Source organism: Corvus kubaryi, unplaced genomic scaffold (genome assembly GCF_017639235.1).
Source record: "Corvus kubaryi isolate FWS band 111438036 unplaced genomic scaffold, C.kubaryi_AGA036_p1.0 67, whole genome shotgun sequence".
NCBI lineage: Eukaryota > Metazoa > Chordata > Aves > Passeriformes > Corvidae > Corvus > Corvus kubaryi.
Window position 1 is genome coordinate 6,413,412 of NW_024582055.1, and position 21,817 is coordinate 6,435,228.

The 21,817-nt window shown below is 38.6% G+C and overlaps 1 protein-coding gene and 1 long non-coding RNA gene across 11 annotated transcripts in view; one reads left to right on the forward strand and one right to left on the reverse strand.

The window, feature by feature from the left end:
• The window catches only part of LOC121674258, a 116,202-nt gene that overhangs the window by 80,534 nt on the left and 13,851 nt on the right, over window positions 1-21,817 (reverse strand). The window lies entirely within an intron of this gene.
• PDE5A (phosphodiesterase 5A) overlaps window positions 1-21,817 on the forward strand; it is a 107,291-nt gene that overhangs the window by 79,615 nt on the left and 5,859 nt on the right. For 8 of the 9 annotated variants that reach the window (XM_042048475.1, XM_042048478.1, XM_042048479.1 and 5 more), the window contains 13 exons: window positions 2,416-2,524; window positions 4,285-4,369; window positions 7,179-7,354; window positions 8,744-8,803; window positions 11,940-12,086; window positions 13,531-13,656; window positions 14,899-14,993; window positions 18,181-18,268; window positions 19,403-19,503; window positions 19,598-19,675; window positions 20,018-20,081; window positions 20,300-20,374; window positions 20,856-20,939. In XM_042048475.1, coding sequence (XP_041904409.1) covers window positions 2,416-2,524; window positions 4,285-4,369; window positions 7,179-7,354; window positions 8,744-8,803; window positions 11,940-12,086; window positions 13,531-13,656; window positions 14,899-14,993; window positions 18,181-18,268; window positions 19,403-19,503; window positions 19,598-19,675; window positions 20,018-20,081; window positions 20,300-20,374; window positions 20,856-20,939 — 1,288 coding nt within the window. The remainder of the gene's footprint in view (window positions 1-2,415; window positions 2,525-4,284; window positions 4,370-7,178; window positions 7,355-8,743; window positions 8,804-11,939; window positions 12,087-13,530; window positions 13,657-14,898; window positions 14,994-18,180; window positions 18,269-19,402; window positions 19,504-19,597; window positions 19,676-20,017; window positions 20,082-20,299; window positions 20,375-20,855; window positions 20,940-21,817) is intronic. The other variant, XM_042048476.1, reaches the window with a different exon arrangement.

A 21,817-nucleotide genomic window follows, 5' to 3' on the forward strand; every position in this document is an offset into this window, starting at 1 on the left:
CTGAAGTGGGCATAGACCAACTCTCTTGCCTTAAAAAGGTCCCACTGAACAGGAGTAGGGCTTGATCTCTTCGCTTTGCCAGTCTTAAGAACATATTGGTATTTCAAGGCTAAGATATGGAGATGTACAGATGAGCTGCTCTAAAACTGATCTCAAAGAAATCAGCATGGATGACTATTGTAGAGGAGACATATGCAAATTAGGAGATACTAACCAAAATAATGCTTTTAATCAATCATTTTAATCGTGATCTTCATCTCACAGATAAGGAAGATGACTCAAGGAAATGTCTGACTAAATTGAGACTAAAGTCCTAAAGTTCTAACTCACTCATCTTTGGGAAACCACTAAGGAGTTCAACTGGGAGTAAAAAAAAGAGAAAAACAGCTGAATTAAAATACACAGATAAAATAGTTCCCAAAGTTAGCCTGAATTGTGTATTGAAGTTTGAAAATTACTGTCTCTGTCATCAAAAACAGTTGTTTCAAATACTGTCAGAAAGAAACACAGTTGTATATAAAATGCTCTACCAGGGATATTTTGTGCAGGGAGGAAACAGATTTTTCTGACCCCCTTTGATGTTGTTTTGCAGTAAATATTTATTATACTAAGTTTAATTCCCTATATTAGAAAATGATGTCCAAAGTGTGTGACTTGAGCAACTAAAAGCTGTTGAGCTGTGCTACAGTTTTAGACGCTGTTCAACCAGAAAGTACGGCTGTACAACAGCCCGACAGGATCACAGGATGTAAAAGAAAATTCTTTTTTAGTCCTCTTCTACTCTGTAAGAATGAAGCCTTCCTCCTCATTAGCCCTTTTATGGTTGCTAGTTAATGGACTCAAAATGTTATTAACTGCTTGCATGGGCCACCAGGAAATTCTTTCTCATAACTGATAAGCGAGAGAAATCTTGGAGGCTTACTTGCCTATCAGACCCTTCTTCATAAGACAGCACAATTATATGCCAAGGACTGCACTGTGTGTCAACCATTGAACTTACAACTTCTGCTATGCTTGAAGGGCACAATTTCAGGCAAGAGCAGAAATATGATGACATGGATTAGATGGGAAGTATTATTTTACATAATAGAAAATTTCAGGCTTGTTATGGAATCAAGGGCACTGAATCAAACCCCAAATCAGACTGTTTTTCAGAATTGTGGGGCATTGCCTTGTATGTATGAAATAATGAAAGAATAATTCCTCTCCTCCAGTCCTGGAACATGTTGCTGCCTGTTCCGAGCTTCCCCTCCCCCCTCCCAAAGACATGTGCTCCGAGCTCCTTTGTTCCAAGCGCGGGCAAAGCCAAATGTAACTCAGACTCTTTAGCAGTGTGTGACTGGCCGGTCACCCCGGGTCCGCCCCCAGTCCTCCCCTTTCCCCTTCTCCGAATAAAAGATGGGCGAGGGGAGGCTCCGCTCTCTCTCTCCCAGCTCAGCGACTTTCCTGTGAACATCTCTGGTTGTCTGTCTCATTTGAAAGCTTCTAACTGCAGGGAATTGAGCGGGCAGGGAGCTATATTTCTCCCTCTTTGCTTCTGCTGATGGTATTTGCTCTGCAGCTGATTCAGGTACCAATTCTAGAGCTACTAAAGTGCTAGATCGCCCTTGCTACCTCTCAAGGCTGCTCGAGGCTTTCTAAGGCATTGAAATACAAGCGCTAGCCGGTATAAAGCTGAAAAGATACCTTCCACAGGAACATCCTTACACCAGGAGGTTAACAAAAGTAAAGTCAAATGTTGGAGGGAAACTACAGGAGCTTGATGGGAATAGGTTTATAATTAAGACATATGTCCTTCTCCAAGGCAGGCAAAGGGTCTAAGAGAATTAAAATACCTTAAATAAATTGTGGCTAAAAAAGTGGAGATGAGTGATTCTGTAAAGATACTTTATGTCCTGATTTGGTATAGACAGTTCTATTTCAATAACAGAGCCTCCATGTGACTGATTGTCCCTTCACTTTTAGAACAAATTTGAAATTAACTTAGAAGCAGAAAATCCACAAGTGATACCTGCTGCACTCTCTTGAACTAATATGTGAATTTCACCCAGTACTGGTTTTTCAAGAGTATCAAATTTGTGAATGCAGTTTGTTTTCAAATAGTTCTATTTATTTCAATATAAACCCAGCTGTTCATTCTTTATCCTTCATCTGTGTAAACTGTAGGGAATTGTTTATTTCTTCAGTTTGAAGTTCAGTGTTAATGCTGTTGAACATTAAAGAAATGGTGGAAAGCATGCGCCAATCCATGCTGCAGTTTTGTGATGACAGCTGGATTAGGATACAGGATTTGAACTCCATGTTGTATCTGTATATCCTTTTCTGATATGAGAAGGATACTACTATTACCTGCCTGGCATAATGAAATGACTCACTTTTGTGCTAAGCACATAATAATAATGTTGTATCCTTCAGGGACTATGACACAAACAAAATCAATTACATGTATGCTCAGTATGTCAAGAATACGATGGAGCCACTCAACATCCCAGATGTCTGCAAAGACAGAAGATTTCCATGGACGGTAAGTCAAATAAGCTTAGGTTTGAAATTCAGAAATGGAAAATGTTTTCCTGTTTACCTTTCAAACCTTTTTTGCTTTACCCTTATTATTTCTGCCAGGGTAGTGTCCCCAGTTAAAATGGTGCAAACACACAGTGAGTGTTAGGAGACTCTCAGAAGTTCCTTCCCTTTTATCCTTTGCTTTCCTTCCTTGTTCTGGCAAAGATTAATGTTATAATTGCAAGTTCTTTGCTGTAGTGGAGATGGATCAACTTCACTTTTCTTTGGGAGCTTTTGCTTCACGCTTCCTCAAGTGCGAGCTGGTGGTGTGGTGGATGACTGAGCACAGGGATTCTGGAGACTGAGGAGGGAAGGTCACTTGGCTAGGCTTGGTTTCCAGTCAGGTTGCCTTTATGGTCATCATCAACAAAAAGCAAACTTTAAATTATATATTTTCCTGTATTTTCAATGCAGAAATTAGACAGATATCTGTTCTTACTATTATGTTTAAGTGTGTTGACGAGAGAGTAATGAGAGGGAGAAGAGCTACTATTGTCAGCAGATAGCTTTTTGCCAGAATTTGCTTTGTGATACACAACAAAAGTCTCAGAAAAGACAGTGCTCAGTGTGATTGTTCCAGTAAGTGGAGAGAAGGGGCAGGCTCATGGTGGGGAGCTGTGTTGTTTCCCTTATTTTTCCTGTGCAAGGTTTCTTAGATGTGCTGGAGTGGGTTTCTGTGAGGGACAGAGCAACACAGGAATTGAGTTCTCGGACTAACCCTGTCTTAACTGCAGGACTGTGGAAGTACAGGCAGAATCTGATGGATATACTGTATAGATTAATAAAGAAAGAGGTGATGATTTTGAAAACATTTAAAAATAAAATTAATATCTTGAGATTCATCCAAACAACTGTTTGTCTGAAACAGGCTGTTCAGTAGGGTTTTATTTAATTTGATTTTTTTTTTTTTTTTTTTTTTTTTTGTTTTTTCCTGGGAATACACCTTATACATATAAAGGAAACATATAAAAGGAAAGTAATAGTGCTTTTAGAAGGAATTCTGGATAATGTTTTTCAGCAACACAGAGACTGCACTTGCACTACTGCCTAGGAGCAGGGCAAGGCAGGGCTGTAGCATAAATGTTTTAAAAGCTGATGCACCCTGACGTGAGGGAAATCCCAGGTGTTGCCGGTGCCCTGGAAACCTTGGCTTGCCTCTGTCTTTGGAGGACATTCAACAGCATGCTTACTCGCCTCATGAAAATCCTGCCAAGATACTCTCTACAGTCCTTGCACAGCACCAGAGCACAGAGCAACAATATAAAAAAAAAAAAAAGATAACCTTTTGGTCAGAATTATTAGTGTGTGCCCATTTTTTTTGGTGTCACATACAGTTAGAGATCGGACCAAATGTACTTCTCAACAACTGCCACGTTATTCCTGGAGCAGCCAGAGCAGAGCTTTGGCCTCTTCTCCCCAGGTGTTTGAAAAGGAGGCATTATCATTTTGTTCTATCCTTCCACTCCCCAAATAAATTCAACCTCCTTCTCTCGGAGCATGAGACATGCTGCAAAGTCTTGGGAAGAATGCAGAATGCTGACCTAGCTGTAGTAGTTTTCCTGCCTCTTGTATGTATGCAAACTCGTTGATCACGTGGTTGTTTTTTGAAGGAGGATGTAAGCCAAGAGTAGTTGTGGAGCCCAGCTCTACAGCTTTTTCACTTCAGCCACCTGAACAGCAGCCTTTAAAACTGGTAACTCTGTTTTTCTGTTTGTTTAACAGAGTGACAATGCAGAAAATGTAAGTCAGAACATAAAGAGTTTGCTGTGTACACCAATAAAAAATGGGAAAAAGAATAAAGTGATAGGTAGGTATCTTTACAAAAATAATGTTATACATTTCATAGGTAAATTCATGTGCTCCACAGTAGAACCACAGCAACATGCAATCTCAAGCCAGGAGAGAAGATCCTTAATTATCATGTTTTCAACTAATAAGTCTACTGCAACCTTGAATAAAAATTGCTCACCTAATAAGCTGCCAAAGAGTAGAATGAGTGTCAACCTTCGTTCCTGGCATCAGTAAGTCCCACAAGCAAAGAGAAAATAAAATATACTGATTCTTAGATAGGAGCATGAATCCAATTTCACCAGCTTTACAAAATTTGGCAAGTAAATATTGAGAGTTCCAAGAATGCCTTTTTAATGGTCTTCAAATAATTTTCTTTGAGAAAGATAGCAAAACAGCATGGCCCAATTTATAGAGTAAATATGAGATCCCTTTTTTGTGAAGACAGATTTTTTTTTTTTTTAACATCTGAAGCAGAAAGAAAAACCTCATCTTTATCTAATGGAGTTCTCTGAAATTTGTTTTGTTATTAGCTTCTTTCACAAGTTGTTTTATTACTTCATTTAAATATTCCAACAAACCCTAGAAGACCAAGATGAGGACTGAACTGTGGAGCTTTAATTAGAGATATTTCACCATGCTGTGAGCTATTGATAAAACAGTGGCATCTGATTGGGTTTTTTTCTGTTAAAGTTCAAACTGAAACTTTCAGTCAGGCCACCCATTTAGGTGGGCTTTTCAAATCTGAGTCATTCTCATTGGGAAATGTCCTTGAAGTCTTTTATGGCTTCACAGCTGCCTCATGTTCAGTTATTTAATAGGGCAAGGTTAAGAAGTTGTCTTTGGGACAGTACCCAGAAGTTCCTTTACAACACTACATAGCATGTATGACTATTATTATGTCTGGTTTCTTTTTAAAATTATTTTTAAGATTAGGATACCCCAAACCAGAATTTGGGAAGTGGTATGGGGGTGGGAAAAACTGTCCACATCAAACCCAAGCAAATCGTACTAGCAAGAAAGATGAAAAGAACTTTATTCTCCTGACTTGTACATTTCTCAGGTATGTGGTAAAAGCCTTACAGAATCTTGCTGTGATTTTCTAACTATGTCCCAATGAAAGACTTTAGAGTTCCTTTATTTGTAATCAATGGACCTCTCAGTGCTTTGGGGAAGTTTTTGAAAGAGGTTAAAGAGCCTTAATTAATACACAGTATATTCACTGCAGTTCTCTATTTTTTAAAGACACATTTATGTGCAAACACTGTGTCTTTTAAGAATTAATTTAACTTTTGTGGCATATTCACTGTTGGGTCTTAATCTTGTGTTCATTACATCACAGTTGCTATGGAAATAATTATAATGTCATAAACTGTACTAAACAGATATCTAAAAGTCAGTTTCACAGGAGTTTCCTAAAGAGTTTTGAAAGTCAGCTTCTTTTTTCCCAGGGAAAGTTAATCTTGTTCCTTATGTGAATGAATCCTTTTTTGATGGGACTATATTTTTTACTGTGATTCAATGTTCCATTCCTTTCCATCTCATTCCATAAAGGTTCAGAATCCTGTTTGCAATATTCAGATACCCCAATCCCTTCCACAACACTTTACAGCTACAGCTATAGTGATCTTACTGATCTCTTTAGAGGAGATTCTTGATACTAAGTTCCCCAAACAGAATATTGTTTGGAAACAGGATAGTGTTACATTGTCTCCAGACATTAGAACTTCTACTTGTGAGGCCAACGTTGTTCTAAAACCACAGTTGCATATGTGGCTGATGCATTCTTTCCCTCAGTTTTATTATCTACTGTAATAGGGAAGATGCACATGTGGTAAATTTTTTCAGAATTTTTAATTTGCAGCTGGGATATCTTGGCACTTGGCCAGGAAAATGCAGCCTTTATGCTCATGGGAGTGAGAAAACATTTGGGCTCCCCTAAGACAGTACTCACCCTCAAAGCAGTTTTGGCCAAAGACAACATATTCTTATAATTCAGCTGCTTTAATTCATACTCTGATTTCTTACCAGGTAAAACTAAGGGGAGGTGTATGTCTGAATTCCCCACTGCTCACAATGGTGTCAGGGATTTAAGCTGCAGCAAGGTGTGGTAGAAGTTACCCATCAGACTTCTTCAACAACATGCACAGAAAAGGCCAGAAATTCTTAACAAAAAATAAACAAATGTAAATATCAGCAAGTCTGAACCTAACAAGCTGAATTCAGTCAGATGCTTTTCAAGGAGTTCAGTCATGTTTGGAAGAGGCTGTAGTTCAAGCCCATCCTCATAGAATGGGCGAGTGTACTTCAGCTTTGAACCTCAACTTGGGGTATTCCCTGTTTAGTTCATTTACTTGAAAAAAATCCTAGTACTGGCTCAAATAAGGAAGCGAAAACTCTGTGTACCACTGTTCTGACTTTCATAAATGTTCTTTTGGCATGGTTGCAAAAATTTAATTAGCCTCCAAAGGACAAATTGTCTTTAGGGATTAAATCAATCTAGAATACTATTAATAATGAAAGTTAGGATGAAAACGACCCTAGAATTTCACAGGATAATCAAGTCTCTAAAGCCCTAAATTTTTGGTTTATAAATCCTAATAACTACTTTTGAATTTACTACCTATATATAATATTTTAACTTTTTTTTATAATACATTGAAATTACACTTGGAGGGGGGGGGAAGAAAATCCTACAGCATTCCTATGTGTCACTTATGTATGTTGGTGGTTTATACTGTAGGCTAATCTGTCCTAAACTTAATTCCTGATGATACAATAGGTGATATGTTGGCAGTATTACTTTTCATTTCTGTGTCCTGACATAGGGGTTTGCCAGCTTGTGAATAAGATGGAAGAAAACTCAGGAAAAATCAAGGCTTTCAACAGAAATGATGAGGAGTTCCTGGAAGCATTCGTCATCTTTTGTGGCCTGGGGATCCAGAACACACAGATGTACGAAGCTGTAGAAAGAGCCATGGCCAAACAGATGGTGACATTAGAGGTGAGCCCAAAATCTTGGTGGTCCTTAATTAGCCCCAAACAGACCCTAATATGCCCCAGACCCTGTCTGTTCTGCACATTAATGCAGCTACTCACAGGGACACTGAACAAAGATTGTTGTCCCTCAGGAGAGCAGCATTTGGGCTGTTGAGTTGCTCAGGAATGTTCTGCTTGTTTCTGACTCTGCCAGCAGGCTCTTTAATTTGGTATTGTGTCTTAACTTCACTCCTGAGATTTAGTGGGGAGCTGGAGGCGTCTTCTCCTCTCCATGAGGCTGCACACTGGCAGCACAGTGGGTGCGTTCTGTCGCGTAGGAAGAGGAAACAGTTTGGCAGATTAAGGGACATCCTTTTCTTGACTGAGGGTTTTTGTGATGATTTTGGCTCAGTCCTTTAGACAAACCAGTGTGAGGAGTAACAGCAGCATTATTGTAGGTTTTCAGCAATTTCCTCAGACTCCATCAAACCGTAGCAAGATGAACATCATCTGGTCCCAGCCTTTGAATTGGTTACTGTTAAGCTTCACAGCTTTTAGAGGGCTTTAGTCTGAGAAGCTGAATTATTCAGAGGTGATAACTTGAAGCTGAAAGTGAAAAATGTGTAGCTGTTGGATCTCCTAACATTCATTATGTAAACAGAGTGTTTGCAGAGCTCCTAAAATGGGATTATGTGCCCTGTAGCTTCTAAAAGAAACATTACAGTTCTCAAATAAACCTGTATTAGGTCATGATAAATAAAAGCTGGTAAAACTATTGTCAAAATCATTTGCTTATATGGCAAATTACCAATTCTCTCTCCTACCATAAAACTTTTATAGATAATATAAGCAGTTCCAGCCAGATTATAGGTTAGCATGTAAGATGAGTTCTTTACAAAAAAAAAAACTCCTTAACATTTTCATGTCATTCATTCTCAATAGCTAAAAAATATGAGCTTATTTTTTTAAAATGAATATATTGTCTTTCAGACTCTTGTGCCAAGTTTGTTAGGGCAAAACTTTCTTTTATGACTGAATAAAGTCCTGAAAGAATTACAATGGCAATGACATTAGGCTTGTAATAAGAGATGTTTCGTGTATTATTGGTCTTTGAAAGTGGGCCATGAAAACTTTCCAAAGAGAAAATCAGAGTTCATTGCTCTTGTATAGAAACTATTTATGTTTTCTTGGCCTAATTATCTCTAGAAGATTCTGTGCTGTGGGAGATTTGTAAAAGATGCAGGTATCTCCCCATGTGCATTCAGAGAGCCCCCCTAAAACTGGCTCAGGTGCTGTATGGACAGAAGATTTCATCAACAAATGCAGAAATGCTGAAAAGTCTGCTCTAGGAAAAGTACCTTGTTACCACATCACTCTCTTGTTTGTACTAAGGGCTGCTTTTTTCTTCCCATAGGTTCTCTCATACCACGCTTCTGCTGCTGAGGAGGAAACGAGGGAGCTGCAGGTAACAGTGGTAATTGAATTTTTTACTATTACTTTAGAAATAATGCTTTAATAGAACAGCCAAGAGCAGTCCTGTACACAGATGTGATCCCTAAAGGGGCAGAAGCACACATTCCAGAAATAGAAATGACAGTGAAGCTTATACTGATGGACTCCTGCGCTGAATCACATTAAAGGGAAATATTACAGTGCTTACAGTAAGAGATACAGGCTGGCCAGAGCACTGTGAGAACCAGACCTGTGCTGACTAATTTTTCTCAGGAGTCTGAGACAGTCACAGCTGGTGCAATGTCAGTATCAAACTCATAATGATAAGTATTCCAGAAGCAAAATGTTGAGAACTCTCCATTCTGCAGCTAAGTGTGAATGCTGTATATCTTAACAGCTGTGGTACCTTTCAAACATCTCACGTATGGGTGCAGCTTTGTGACCTTACGTAAAAATTCTGTACTGAATTTTTTAATGCAATGATTGTTACAATTTTTTTATCATTGCTGTTCTGTTAAGTGTCCTGTTCTGCTCATGTTTAATTCTGTGTTTAGAAGCCACTGCCTAAGGAATAACTACAGCTAGGATTTCAAGTGCATTTCAAAGCACAGCATGTGCTTAGTTTCTCCAGGTCGTCAGCAGGTATTCCAGAGAAATAGCATCACCCCTGCTGCACGAAAACAAGTGGAAGGAGGGAGAGGAAGGAAGGCATAGGGGAACATGAGCTGGGTAGCATGGGACTGGTCTGGCCAAGCAACATAAGACTAAGGGTGTTTCTGGAGCAGTGCCCCACAGATTTTTGAACTTCAGTCTTACCACACTGCTGCTCATCAATAAAGAGCCAGTGACAAGACCAGAGTGCAACACCTCTCCTAAGGTTTCTCTTCAGTGCTTGTGATGAAACCTTTGTGGTTGCACCCTTACTGCTCAATGAAACAGAGCCACGGCAAACCCAGAACTGGACCAGTGTCCACCTGCACGGCTTAACTGTCCACAGCTTCCTAGCACAATCCTGGCCTGTGTCAACCACTGCTCTCTAAGGTGATACCAGAGCACAAGCACAGGCCTTTTTATTTGCACTCACAAAATTTTTATTTTAGTTTTTATTTTTTGCACTCATGTTGTTGTATAAAGATGGCCAAAATAGTTTAAAATTTTTTCTGGATACACCATTTTGCTGTTTTGCTTCTAAATAATCTGAAAATAGATACTTAACAGGCAGTTGGACTAGAAGATGGTAGCAGGGCTCTCCAAACTGCCACTATTCTATTCTACTCATTATCTGCCTTATGGAATAGCCTGCAGTCAAATTTTTTACTTTAATCATCATTTCCAAATACTGAAGAAATGTCCTATTGCATGTCACCTTCTTTGAGCCTGGATGCTGTCTGCAACCTGTGTTTTATCATCCAAAGCAGATGAAACAAAGCAAAACTCTTTGTAGTTGTCACACAGTGGTCCCACATTTTCCATAGCCTTATTTTTGCTGCCAATGTATTTACAGAAACCATAGCTCAATAACTTGAAATTAAAATAGCTGATGAACTTTCATACTGTAAAACAGGAGGCAGAAGGCTCTAGTGGCTTCAGTAAGTGAAAAAGGAAGTATCTAATCTGGCTAAACAACGCTACAAACTGCTATAGAGTGCAGGTTTTTCATGTCTCAGCTGAAATGAAACTTACTGTTGTGGCTATATAAGGCAGGAAATCAAGGAAAGATAAATTATGAATGAAGTGAAGCATGAGGTGTTCTTTTGAGCTCCTTCTGTGTCCTTCCAGCCCCTTTACTTGTGAAAAATCAGTCTGCAGTTGCAGTTTTTCAAAATTGTCAGTAACTTTGCTGAACAGTTGCATTACTTACCACTGAACACGCAGGCCTTTCGTGTGCTTACAGCTGAAATACCACATGAATCCAAACTGAGGGACACAAAATTACTGGCACAAGAAATATGTAAGAATGGTGCATTTTTTTCCTGTGTAAATACTCTTTTTCATAATCTTCTGTGACTTCCTCATTCTGACACGCAAAACACAGGACAGCAAACTTACATGCAACAGAGGCTGGCAGTCATAGTTCAGTGGATTTGCATGTTACATGTACTAATATTGTAGATTAGGACAAATGCTTTCTTCTCAGTTCCTCAGCCTCCTGGGACACAGCTGCCCACACTAGAGAAATGTTTTCCTCTAGAATTACAAAGAGGAAGATAAACACATAGGTTTTATTTCCTTCACCATTTCAGATTTACCTGATTTTCTTCGGATCACACTCATATTGAGGTGTAACAGCTCTAAAGTAGTAGCACTGAGAACCCCACCTTTTATTCTACTGCAGAAAATTATACTAAATTTTGTTCTATAGTATAAGATTTGGCACTTATTTTGTTAGTATAAGAGTTAATTTAAGACTTAGCATAACCTCAACACCGCTATTTTGAAGGGCAACCAATATAAATACCCTGTATTTTATAACTAGAAAAGGGATGTAATACATGTAAATATTACTGACAATTAAAAAATCAGATTTAAAAATCGGGGGAGGGGGGCGGTATTGTGTACCTTGTAATTTCAAATTTCACATTGAAGGTTTATGGTTATACACAAACCGCGCCAAAACCATTGACCATGCGTTTTAAAGATTACTGATCACAGATGAACTCTAATTTTTCAGGTTTCTAGCCCTGAGACAGCTCTGCCTGTGGACATGTTGACTCCCATCGTGCTGAATGTGGATTTGGTTATCAAATCTGTTTTACTGACATCTCTTTCCTCACCATTTTTAGAAAAATGTCAACAGTTACAGATTTTGCTGTCTGCACATCCATAAAAACAAGCATATAACTCCACTGCCTTGTTTTCTCATTCTCCCAATATCATCAATACTTTTGGTTACAATTGCCTCAGGTGGTTTAGATAACCAGACTGACCAGGTAATTCTATCCTTATTCTCTTGATCTATGGAAAAGTGCTTGTTAAATCCAAGGTAATAAGGTAAACAAGAGTGGCTAGGGGAAGTAAATGAGAAGCAATCATCAGTTTCCAGTATCATGTGAAGGTAAAATTTAGTGTCTCCTTTTCAATTTCTCTGTTGAAAAAGCAGGTATTTGTTCTGCTTTCTCTGCCCTAGTGCTAAGTTGTGTTCTCTCATTCTTCTCCAGGCTGCTGTAGTGCCATCTGCACAAACTCTCAACCTGACTGACTTCTACTTCAGCGATTTTGAGCTGTCAGACTTTGAAACAACGCTGTGCACAATTCGAATGTTCACAGACCTCAACCTGGTGCAAAATTTCCAAATGAAACATGAGGTATGGTTGCTGCCAAATGCTGCTCCCCAGAAAGAGACAGCTTAATTATTAGGAATTCAGAGTAGTGAAATGATCCCACAGTAAATACAACTGGACATCTGTATTAAAGAGTAATTAGCAAACTAGGAAGGTATATGAAGTATTGGGGTCTGTCCTCAGTTTGGAAGGATTAATAATTTTACAGTCTATGATTAATGGACGGGAAAACAGAATACTGAGGGGGGAGAGGACAGCAACTTCTCAGGAAGTGAAAAACTCTTACAAAGAGGACAGTAACATTGTTCACTATGTCCATAAGAGGTAGTTACTATCTTAGTCTTTCCCTACAAAAGAATGGATTAGAGATTAGGGGGAACTTTATAGTTACAGAGATAGGAAAGACTGAAACAGATAATTTAGGTGGGCTGTGGGAATTTCCCTGAAGGTTTCTAGCAATACATCTGTCAGAGGTGATCAAGACAGGTAAAACAGAAAATCTCTTCAGCCTCTTCCCCTCAGTGCACACAATATCTATTTGTAGAAACCTTCATTTTTAAATACTTTAATTTTGCTTTATAACCTTTTCAACAAAACCATCAAAATTCATATCAAAATGCAAGATTAATTTGTAGAGCTTCATGGGCAAACCCATTAGTTAAAGAAAACATGTATTTATTTTCTAGATCAGCGGTTTATAGACCAATTTAGATTAGCAGTGTTCAAGGGCCAAAAGGAGTACAGTAATACCTAGTCTGATCTCTTGAATATTCCAGTATTTAGCTTCACCTCTGTAGTAAGGTCAACAACCTTAAGGAATATGTCCCCACATCAAATTACTACCTGACCTTCATACCTGTCACTTCTGTACAACAAAACAAGGCAGGAAAAATGTGTATATGTATGTGTATGTATATATAATTATAACCTACAATTTCTAATACTGTTGAGTAAAACGTCCAAGACATGCTTTCCTCCTGCACAAAAAAGAAACTACCTAGCAGTATAATAATCTTTCTGTCATACTTACTTGCTTTCCAAAGTCCAATTCCACTTGGGTTTTGACAAGCTGATAGGAGGGAAAAGCTGCCTGTTAATTTTCAAAACAGCTCTTAAGAGGATTCAATAACTAACCAAATAAATTTTCTCTATCAAATATGTCATTATAAACAAGGATTTTTCTCTCCCAGTTAGCTCAACATACCTCAGTTTCTGAATTAACAGCACTGCTTCTGACATTGACATGTAGCTATTAGCAATAAAACCCAAACCCACAAGTATTAAATACTCAATGAGAAGCTGCACTAGTGGTTGTAAGCCTGTTCTTATCTACGTTCACAGTTACAAGTTGAGTTAAATGGATTTTTTTTTCAGTAAAAGAGTTTCCAAGTGGGATTAAGAAAGTTTGAATGTATTAGAAGTCTGTTCTTCTTATGAAAACACATCTATGTGATGCTGTTTCTTAAAGGTTCTCTGCAGATGGATTTTAAGTGTGAAGAAAAATTATCGGAAGAATGTTGCTTATCACAATTGGAGACACGCCTTTAACACAGCACAGTGTATGTTTGCTGCTCTGAAATCTGGGAAAATTCAGGTACATTTTCAGTTCCTCTGTTAAGACAAATTCTCTAATGATGCACAGCTCTGATTGTCACGTTAGTAAGATGTTCATGATTCTATGGTATTGCCAGTGGAATCTTCTGCTGAAGAGTTCTGGCTATGAGGGCTTGGTTTGTGAGACTGCTCCCATGTTGTTTTGTACCCCCTTTCAGTTAAATCCTCTGGAAATGGTTATCTGGATGTTCCCGATTGGGAATATCTCAAATAAGGCATGTACACTGTTATGACCTTTTGCAAAGTTAATGCTTGTGCTACAAGCAAGTCAAAAAGGTGGAGAAGAAAAGCCTGACCCATTTTCAGGATGTTTCCTTAAAATATTCAACAAAAGATGAAATGCAGAAATGAGTACCGCTTTAGATAAACAACAGAACATAAAAATATAGAAATAAATACTTAAATGTTTATTCCAATGCTTTTGAACAAATTTTTAACCTTCTACTTAAAAAGACACCTCTTAATTTAAAAAACAACCTAATCATTCTGATCAGAGCTAGATGATCCTCAAGTAAGATATTGATTCTACATTCTTTCAAAACATGTCTTTAGGTTTTGTTTTTATATTCTTGTAGGAAACAGAATGTTTCTGTTCATTCTGAATAAACATGCTTGTTCAGTTTGATTACAGACAGTTGTTACTAGTTGGTTTGCACTGCTTTAGAGTAAGCACTTCTGAGAGCATAAATAAATCCCCTTTGTTGGCCAAAACCCAATAGCAATGAGGAAGAGACGTTTCTTTCCTCTCAAATCTTTGTCTCACTAATGAAAATGACAAAAGGTGCTGAAAGAGACCAAGGGAAGGACATCCATCTTCCTTCTCTGTTGGAATGGACATGGTAGTTTTGCTCAGTGTGCGGTCGAGCAATCTCTGATGATCCTGATAGTTTGCCTGCTATTTTTGGAATCCTGACAGTCTCCACTGCAATTTCCATAAATTGTTTATTCTTAACTACACTGGATTCTCTCCCTGCTAATTCTCATGTCCTAGATTCTGGAGTCTGAACAGCATTGAACATAACTCAATTTTTTTTCTAGTTTGAGGGGAAAGGCAAGCATTGGGAGACACATCTTCCTGGGAGAAACATAAAATCAATCATTTCCAAACTGAGTTGTCTTTTGACTGTACTAAGAACAGCTTTCATTATTTAGAAAGCAGCTGTAAAACACATTGTACAAAATAAATCCCCAACTCACTTCTGGCATTACTCTTTGCTTACAGAGCAAACTGACTGACTTAGAAACACTGGCTTTGCTGATAGCAACTCTGAGCCATGATCTGGATCACAGGGGAGTGAACAACTCTTACATACAAAGGTAAGTGGGTTTGAGAGAAGTCAAAAACAAGTGAGCGAACAAAAACAAGCACAGAGCTAAATTAGGTACAACCTGATTGCTTTGATGAGGTGGGGCTGTGCAAAGGAGCTGGTTTTTACCAAGCAGAAAGTGCAAGAACAGGCAGAACCATTCACAAGTCCCAAGCAAAGATGCACAGACTCAGTTGCTGACTAACTACGATGGCAGATGAAGTGAATTCTTTGCTGTGCAGGGACATGTCCTCCTGCTCCCATTCCCAAAGTCCCCTCCCCCGTTTCCCATAAAATGACAGCAGAAGGCCACAGCTTCCAAGGGACAGCTTGTGCAGCTTTTGAGATCGCTCCCTGCCTAACCCAGCTGTTCCCTGTCTTGTCCGGGCCAACACAGCACCGAGATGTGCAGCCCTCTGATACAGAGGTGTCTCCCCACCATTTTGAACTCAGATTGTTTTACTCGTGGCTTAGACACATTTTTCCAGAATTCTAAGCTGTTTAGAATAAGTTACATGGTTAAAATCACATTAAAAATGTATGGCTGCTTTGCATTGTTTTGGGGTTATTTGTACCCTCTAACTTTGATCCAACCTGGAATTACAGAAAAGCCTTTACAATGAAAAGACACAAAATATGTTTAAAACATTGAAAAAATATTTTTACTAAACAAAATATTTTTGTTTGAAGTTATCAAAATGAAGTAACTGAACAAGTCTAAAATTTCCCCATATTTTAGTTTTTATCTAAAGATACTGGGTTTTTTAAAATTTATTAGTAGTTTCGAATCTGCCCAATCCAGTGAATTTGGTATCACTTCAAATAACAAAATACAAGTCTTCGGTTGAGTTAAAGCATGGTTTAATGTGATTCCCGTGATACAGCAGTGTGTCCTGGTCTGACCAGAGATGGGGAAAAGATATCCAGAAATGTGTGCTTGTATCTTTTTCTGGTAGAGCTGGAGAATGGTTTGAAGTGACCTGTGAAGAAGTGGTCTGCTATTCTCACTATGTGTTAAAGTGAGATAGGAGGGAAGGAAAAGCTTGTTTGTGGCACAGAATACTGAAAGGTAGAAGATCAGTAACGTGAAGCAGAAATTTCAGATTTATATGTTTGGCGTAACACTGACTGATGGGTAAAGAAAAAGCAAACTCCACAAAATTGAAAGAGTAACCTTTTTCTAGCTTGGTAATAGAGGATTCCAGCAGTAAGTGTAGCCTTGCAGTGATCTGAACTAGTTAGCTATTTTTTGCTTTATTTATTTAAAAATAAATTTCCTGGAAGACATCTGGAGATGCGTCATCTCCTCTCAAAAATGTCCTGGGAAAGTGTCATAGACAGCAAAATGTAACATTTACACATGCTGTAAAGCTGAGATAGTTACAGTTTAATAATTCCTTTTTCAATAGAAAGTTCCATGATTTTTTTTTTTTTAATCTAAATACAAAAGTTTTTATTTCTAGGAACAGATCCCTTTTGTTTCTTCCTTTGAAGCAGTGTGTGATTCTTTTCTTAAGCAGCAGGGTTTCAAAAATTGAAATTGTCCTGGCAGTAGAAGTTACAGAAAGGAAGTGCTTGAAGGCCTTCCAATAGATATGCAGGGGGGGTTATTTTCTTTTTCTTCCAATCCCACATGTAAAGTAGGAAGCACAGAAAGCTGTGTTAACCAAACCCCTGTGCTCAGAAAGCCATGGTGTCCTTCGGCCTGGTGTGGGGGTTTGACAGAAGTCTCACTACAGAAGTTGGACCTGAATTTATTTTCAGCCCCAGCCAGGGTCTGTGAGTACTGAGCAAGCTCTAGTTTGGAGCAGTACTTGGGAAGATAACCTATGAGATTTCTCACATATTTTTCTCTCCAGCCAGGATAAACTCTAGGAGACACAATATGCATCTCACTTAATTCAATGGGAATTTCACCCAGCATATGTTGGCACCATCCTGCAATTTGTTTCCTTGCAGAAACACACAAGTACATTTTCTCTACACCCCTTTTGTGGTGGTCTCAGAGGAGGTGCTGGGCAGTCAGCCCATATTCCTCAGAGGCTTGCATCCTTTAATATCCCCTTATGTGTTTTTGTTTGTCTTTCCATCTTTCTCGCCACATTTTTGTGCTTAAATCCCCAGAGTCTCCTCTTAGGACTTTTGAGTCTTTGTGCACTCACTCACACAGGGACCCAATTGTGCAGCCACTAAGTGAATGGTCCTTAACCATACAGAAAATCTCATGGAATTATATGCTAAAAAAGAACTTCTTACATGATTAAGCGTTTGTGGGTCAGATTATAAATAGAGTATTAGGTCCGGGATCATCAGCAAAACAGACTTCCAAAAGAATCCAGATTTAGTTGAAGAAATGACATGAGCAATGTGGGACCAGGGGTTGAAAATCAAGACAGAGCAGCAAAAACCAAGAACTGTATTATTTAACGAGGGACAGGGAGAATTTGGAAATCCTCAAGAGAGGAGGAATTTCTGTACTTTGTCTACAGCTACTCAAACAGCAAATTCTATTTTCTAGAATAAGGTACTTAGTGCTGCGCTAAGGTATTTTTAAGTTCTGCACCTGCACAATTGGTTTCCTGCTTTTTTTCAATGCCTGTAGTACAGCCAACATCTCTATTGGCCTTTAAGCAGTTTCCCTTTTGGATTTTACCCCGGGCAAAGGGCAGGTGACGATGTTGCAGTACATCAGTCATGAAGATAGTGGTGATGAAACACCAGTACTGTTACTAACCCTAGGAAATTACTTGATCAACATTTTGGGCCCAGCACCGTATTGCACTGAGGTCAGCAGGAATTTTTCCATTGGTATCAGTGGGTTTTCTATGAGGTTTGCATTGTTACTTACAAGCTCAGTAGATGAGATGACTAAATATGCCAGGCAGGTGTTTAAGAACATGTTACAGAAACCAAACTGTCTCCTAAACTCTGTTTGTGAATGAACTCTTCATGTTGCCTTTGCTTTTCATACAAGAATTTTCACTCTTTATAAAACCTTGCATTGCATTCTCACTCCTTGCATGCAGCTGGTCTCTACAGGTAACAGAAGGCAGAAAACCAGAGTTGTCAGCGCTCTGACAAAGGAACAGCATTATCTTTTTACCCATATTCCTACAAAGAGGATGTTAGAAGGGAAGTTATTTCTGCATCACTAATAGGTTTGTCTAATTTGATTTCTCCATCCTTTTCCTCCTCAGAAGCGAACATCCTCTGGCTCAGCTGTATTGCCACTCAATCATGGAGCACCATCATTTTGATCAATGCCTTATGATCCTGAATAGTCCAGTGAGTGCCACATTCCTGTGTATGCTGAAGGAAACTATTTTGCTTTCTATTTTTAGCTTCTGGATAGAATCCCACCCTTATATGTTCTTAAGTGCTCTTTATTCCTTTTTGGGTAAAGAAAGCAAATGCAGCAACATGGAAATTACAGTTCTGTTGCTGAGTGCCACCAAAGCTTTTGAAGTGCTGCCTGATAAGGGAAGCCTTGCTAACATTGTTTTTAGTACCTGCTTCCTTGGACCAAAGGAAACAAAAGGCTTTGCTGCCATTTTCATGACCTCTTATGAACCACCTAACAAACCCAAGTCCTTCCTCTCCTTTCAAAAAACATTCCAGTCTACATATACACAAAGCAGCCCTCATGAGACCAAACCAAACACTGCTCATGTTGACATTCCAAAGTGAAGCCAAACCTAAGTTAAGTAAATACGCAAACAAAACTACATTCTTCTTGTTTGATGCTATTATGATTTGATGCTATAATTCTGAAGACTGGTGATTTAGCATGCACAATCCCTTCAAAGGACTGCTCCTTTTGTACGGCAGGTTGTGGTACTTCTGGCATCCTTTGTATTGTAATGATCCTTTCCTAGTCAGGTAGGCAAATATGGAAAAACAACAGAGGCAAGTTCCATTTCACCAGCTCTGTAGTGCTTTGGCTTAACAGGAGGCTGCTAAGCTTATATTTCTATTTAATAGCTTGTTATATACGGTGCTTCATAAAAGGAAAATATTTTCATTTACTAGAGGTGCATGGGCAGGTATGGGAATCTGTTAGAATTCCTCTGCTTCAGGGAGGGGAAGGAAGAGGAAAGAGAAGCTGTGATGCAGCCAGTGACAAATCTAATTTTAATGAATGAAAGGGACTTGAAGGCTTTGATGTTGCTCTGCTTGCCGTTTCATTTTGTAATAGTCAGTGATGATGTTGCTGCTGTGCGGCTTTCTGCCATTACTCAAGAAGACTGGAAATTTTATTTTTAAACTAGGGAATCTGCAAAAGGAAGCAGGGTAAAAGAATGACCTCAGATATCAGCAAGCAACTCATAATGATTTGGTAACTTAGAGATGCTTTAGCAAACTAGCGTGCTGTTGCCCATTTTACTGATAGCACTGTTTTGGGCTTTTTTTTTTGTAAAGGGAAATCAGATTCTCAGCAGTCTTTCCATCGAAGAATACAAGGCCACACTGAAAATGATAAAACAAGCCATTCTTGCCACAGACCTGGCACTATACATAAAGTAAGTCAGAGGAAAGTTGGGCTGGATAGTCACTGCTGGATATTAAGATTGTGTCAGCACAGTGCAAAATCTTTTATTTTAACTTCTTTTAAAGGAGGAGAGGAGAATTTTTTGAACTTCTAAGGAAGAAGCAGTTTAACTGGGAAGACCCCTCACAAAAGGAGCTATTTTTGTAAGTAAGAGCAGAATAATCAAGAAGTCAGTTAATGTTATTGGATACCCAATTTCCTGTGCCATGTTGCTGTGAACTTCACTAAACCCAGCAGGTCTGCGTGTTCTGGGCCTGTACAAGCTGTCACTGAATTCCCTGGGTCAGAATTACCAAGGTGCAACCTGTATAATAACCTTTGTTAAATAGCATGTGGAGTTACATTTATAACTTAGCTTTAATTTCACTTGTTTTTCTGACTTGGATGTTCCTTTAAATTCGATGTTCTATTTTACCGATTACTTGACTTGGTGGCTACATACATTTCACCATAGAGTAATTTATCCCTCTCTGTTTGTTCTACAGAGCAATGCTGATGACTGCTTGTGACTTATCAGCTATAACCAAACCATGGCCAGTTCAGCAACGGGTATGTGCTTAATTTTTAAGATTTCCTAAATGCCAACTCCATAAAAGTTTATTTCCTCCACCCAGTCGTTATTGCAAAGGCAGTGGTGGAATGCAGAGCTGGAGTCTCACAATGTGGGGGGGGGGCTAACATGATATATCCTAAGGGGAGATAGGAACCAGTCTTGTTTGTAGGTAGCAAGCAAACTTCGAGTTCTCAATGAGTGAAATATCTTACAGATTGCTGAGCTTGTGGCTACTGAGTTCTTTGATCAAGGAGATAAAGAGCGGAAGGAACTCAACATAGAACCCACGGTAAGTGGCAGAATCACCTCTTGCAAAATGACTTTCATAAACAGCACTTAAACTTCCTCCCACTGACCACAATACAGGACCAGCTCCTTCCCTGTCTTCCTAGTAGTCAGTTTCTGTGGTTCCAAAACACCAATAGTGTCATTATCTCTGAACCAGAAGAACAGGCAGTATTATCTTCTTTAAGTCAGTATTGTTAAATTCGCTAGGAAATACATTCCTAAATTGGTACCTATTTGCAGCGATCCAAACCCAGTAAGTTTGCCTGTTTGTCTGGTTATTTGGGCTCTGTCAATCCAAACCTATCTCCTGCGGGAAGTTATGCAGTCCAATTCCCTTCATTGTAAAACCTGCAGGGATACCCTGCTGAGCTTGCTGTGCTGTTTAAGGTGCTACTTTTTAATTCCAGACTCTCTCTTTGGTTCTGGTTGGGTTTTTTATTTAATGCATTTAAACACAGAACTTGTTTACTTCTTATCTGCAGGATCTAATGAACAGAGAGAAGAAAAACAAAATTCCCAGCATGCAGGTTGGATTTATAGATGCAGTTTGTTTGCAGCTGTATGAGGTATGGTGCCTAAGGAAGAATAGCAAATCTCTAAAACCAGAGCTGCTCGCTGGTAGACACAGATTTAAAATCAGAATGCAAATCAACCAGCCCCTTTGTTCAAAAAATATTTTTTATCTTATATTACATATGGTTCATTATTATGTTGAAGAAATTATTATTTTAGTATTTATAATTGGTTGTATATTTGTCTGATTAATGTATTTTGTTACAATTTTTTTAAACCTAGTAGTAATTGCTGTGCTCTGTGCAATTGGTGTTACATCCCAGGGTTATATTCTGGATTATCAGGGAAAGTCACAAAACTAAGGCTTTGACCTCTGGGAAAAGAATGGTATCCAGGTAGTGCATTGACAAGAAAAGTGTTGTTTAAAACTTTTAAAGAATTCAGAATTCTTCATACAAAAATTGATACGGTATTTATAGGAAATTTACCCAAGTTTAACACTTCCCATCCCATTTTTTTTTCCTTCTCTTTTATCACACACCAAAGCACTGCATGACACAATTCACTGAAATGCTTTTTTGTCCTGGTCACAAACTGTATGAGAAGCTGCTTGGTGAAATATAGTGTGAAACACAACATGATTTCTGATCATCTTTTTTTTTTTTAACCAGTACAACATTAAAGTCTGTTTATTTGAACTGTAGCAAGTATTTTACAGGTACTGAGGTGAGAAAAAGAAAGGAGATGAACAGATAACCAAACTCTTAAGAATCCTCCAGTAGGAGGAACCAGATGATTACTTGAATTTTTCACTCTTACCCAATAAACTTTTCTAAAAAGACTGTACATTCACCAGTTGAAAGGAAACAGGGATAGAGAAAGGAGTGGGAGTTATTAGCTGCTGTCCCTGAAAATCAAGTGTTTCTGTGCT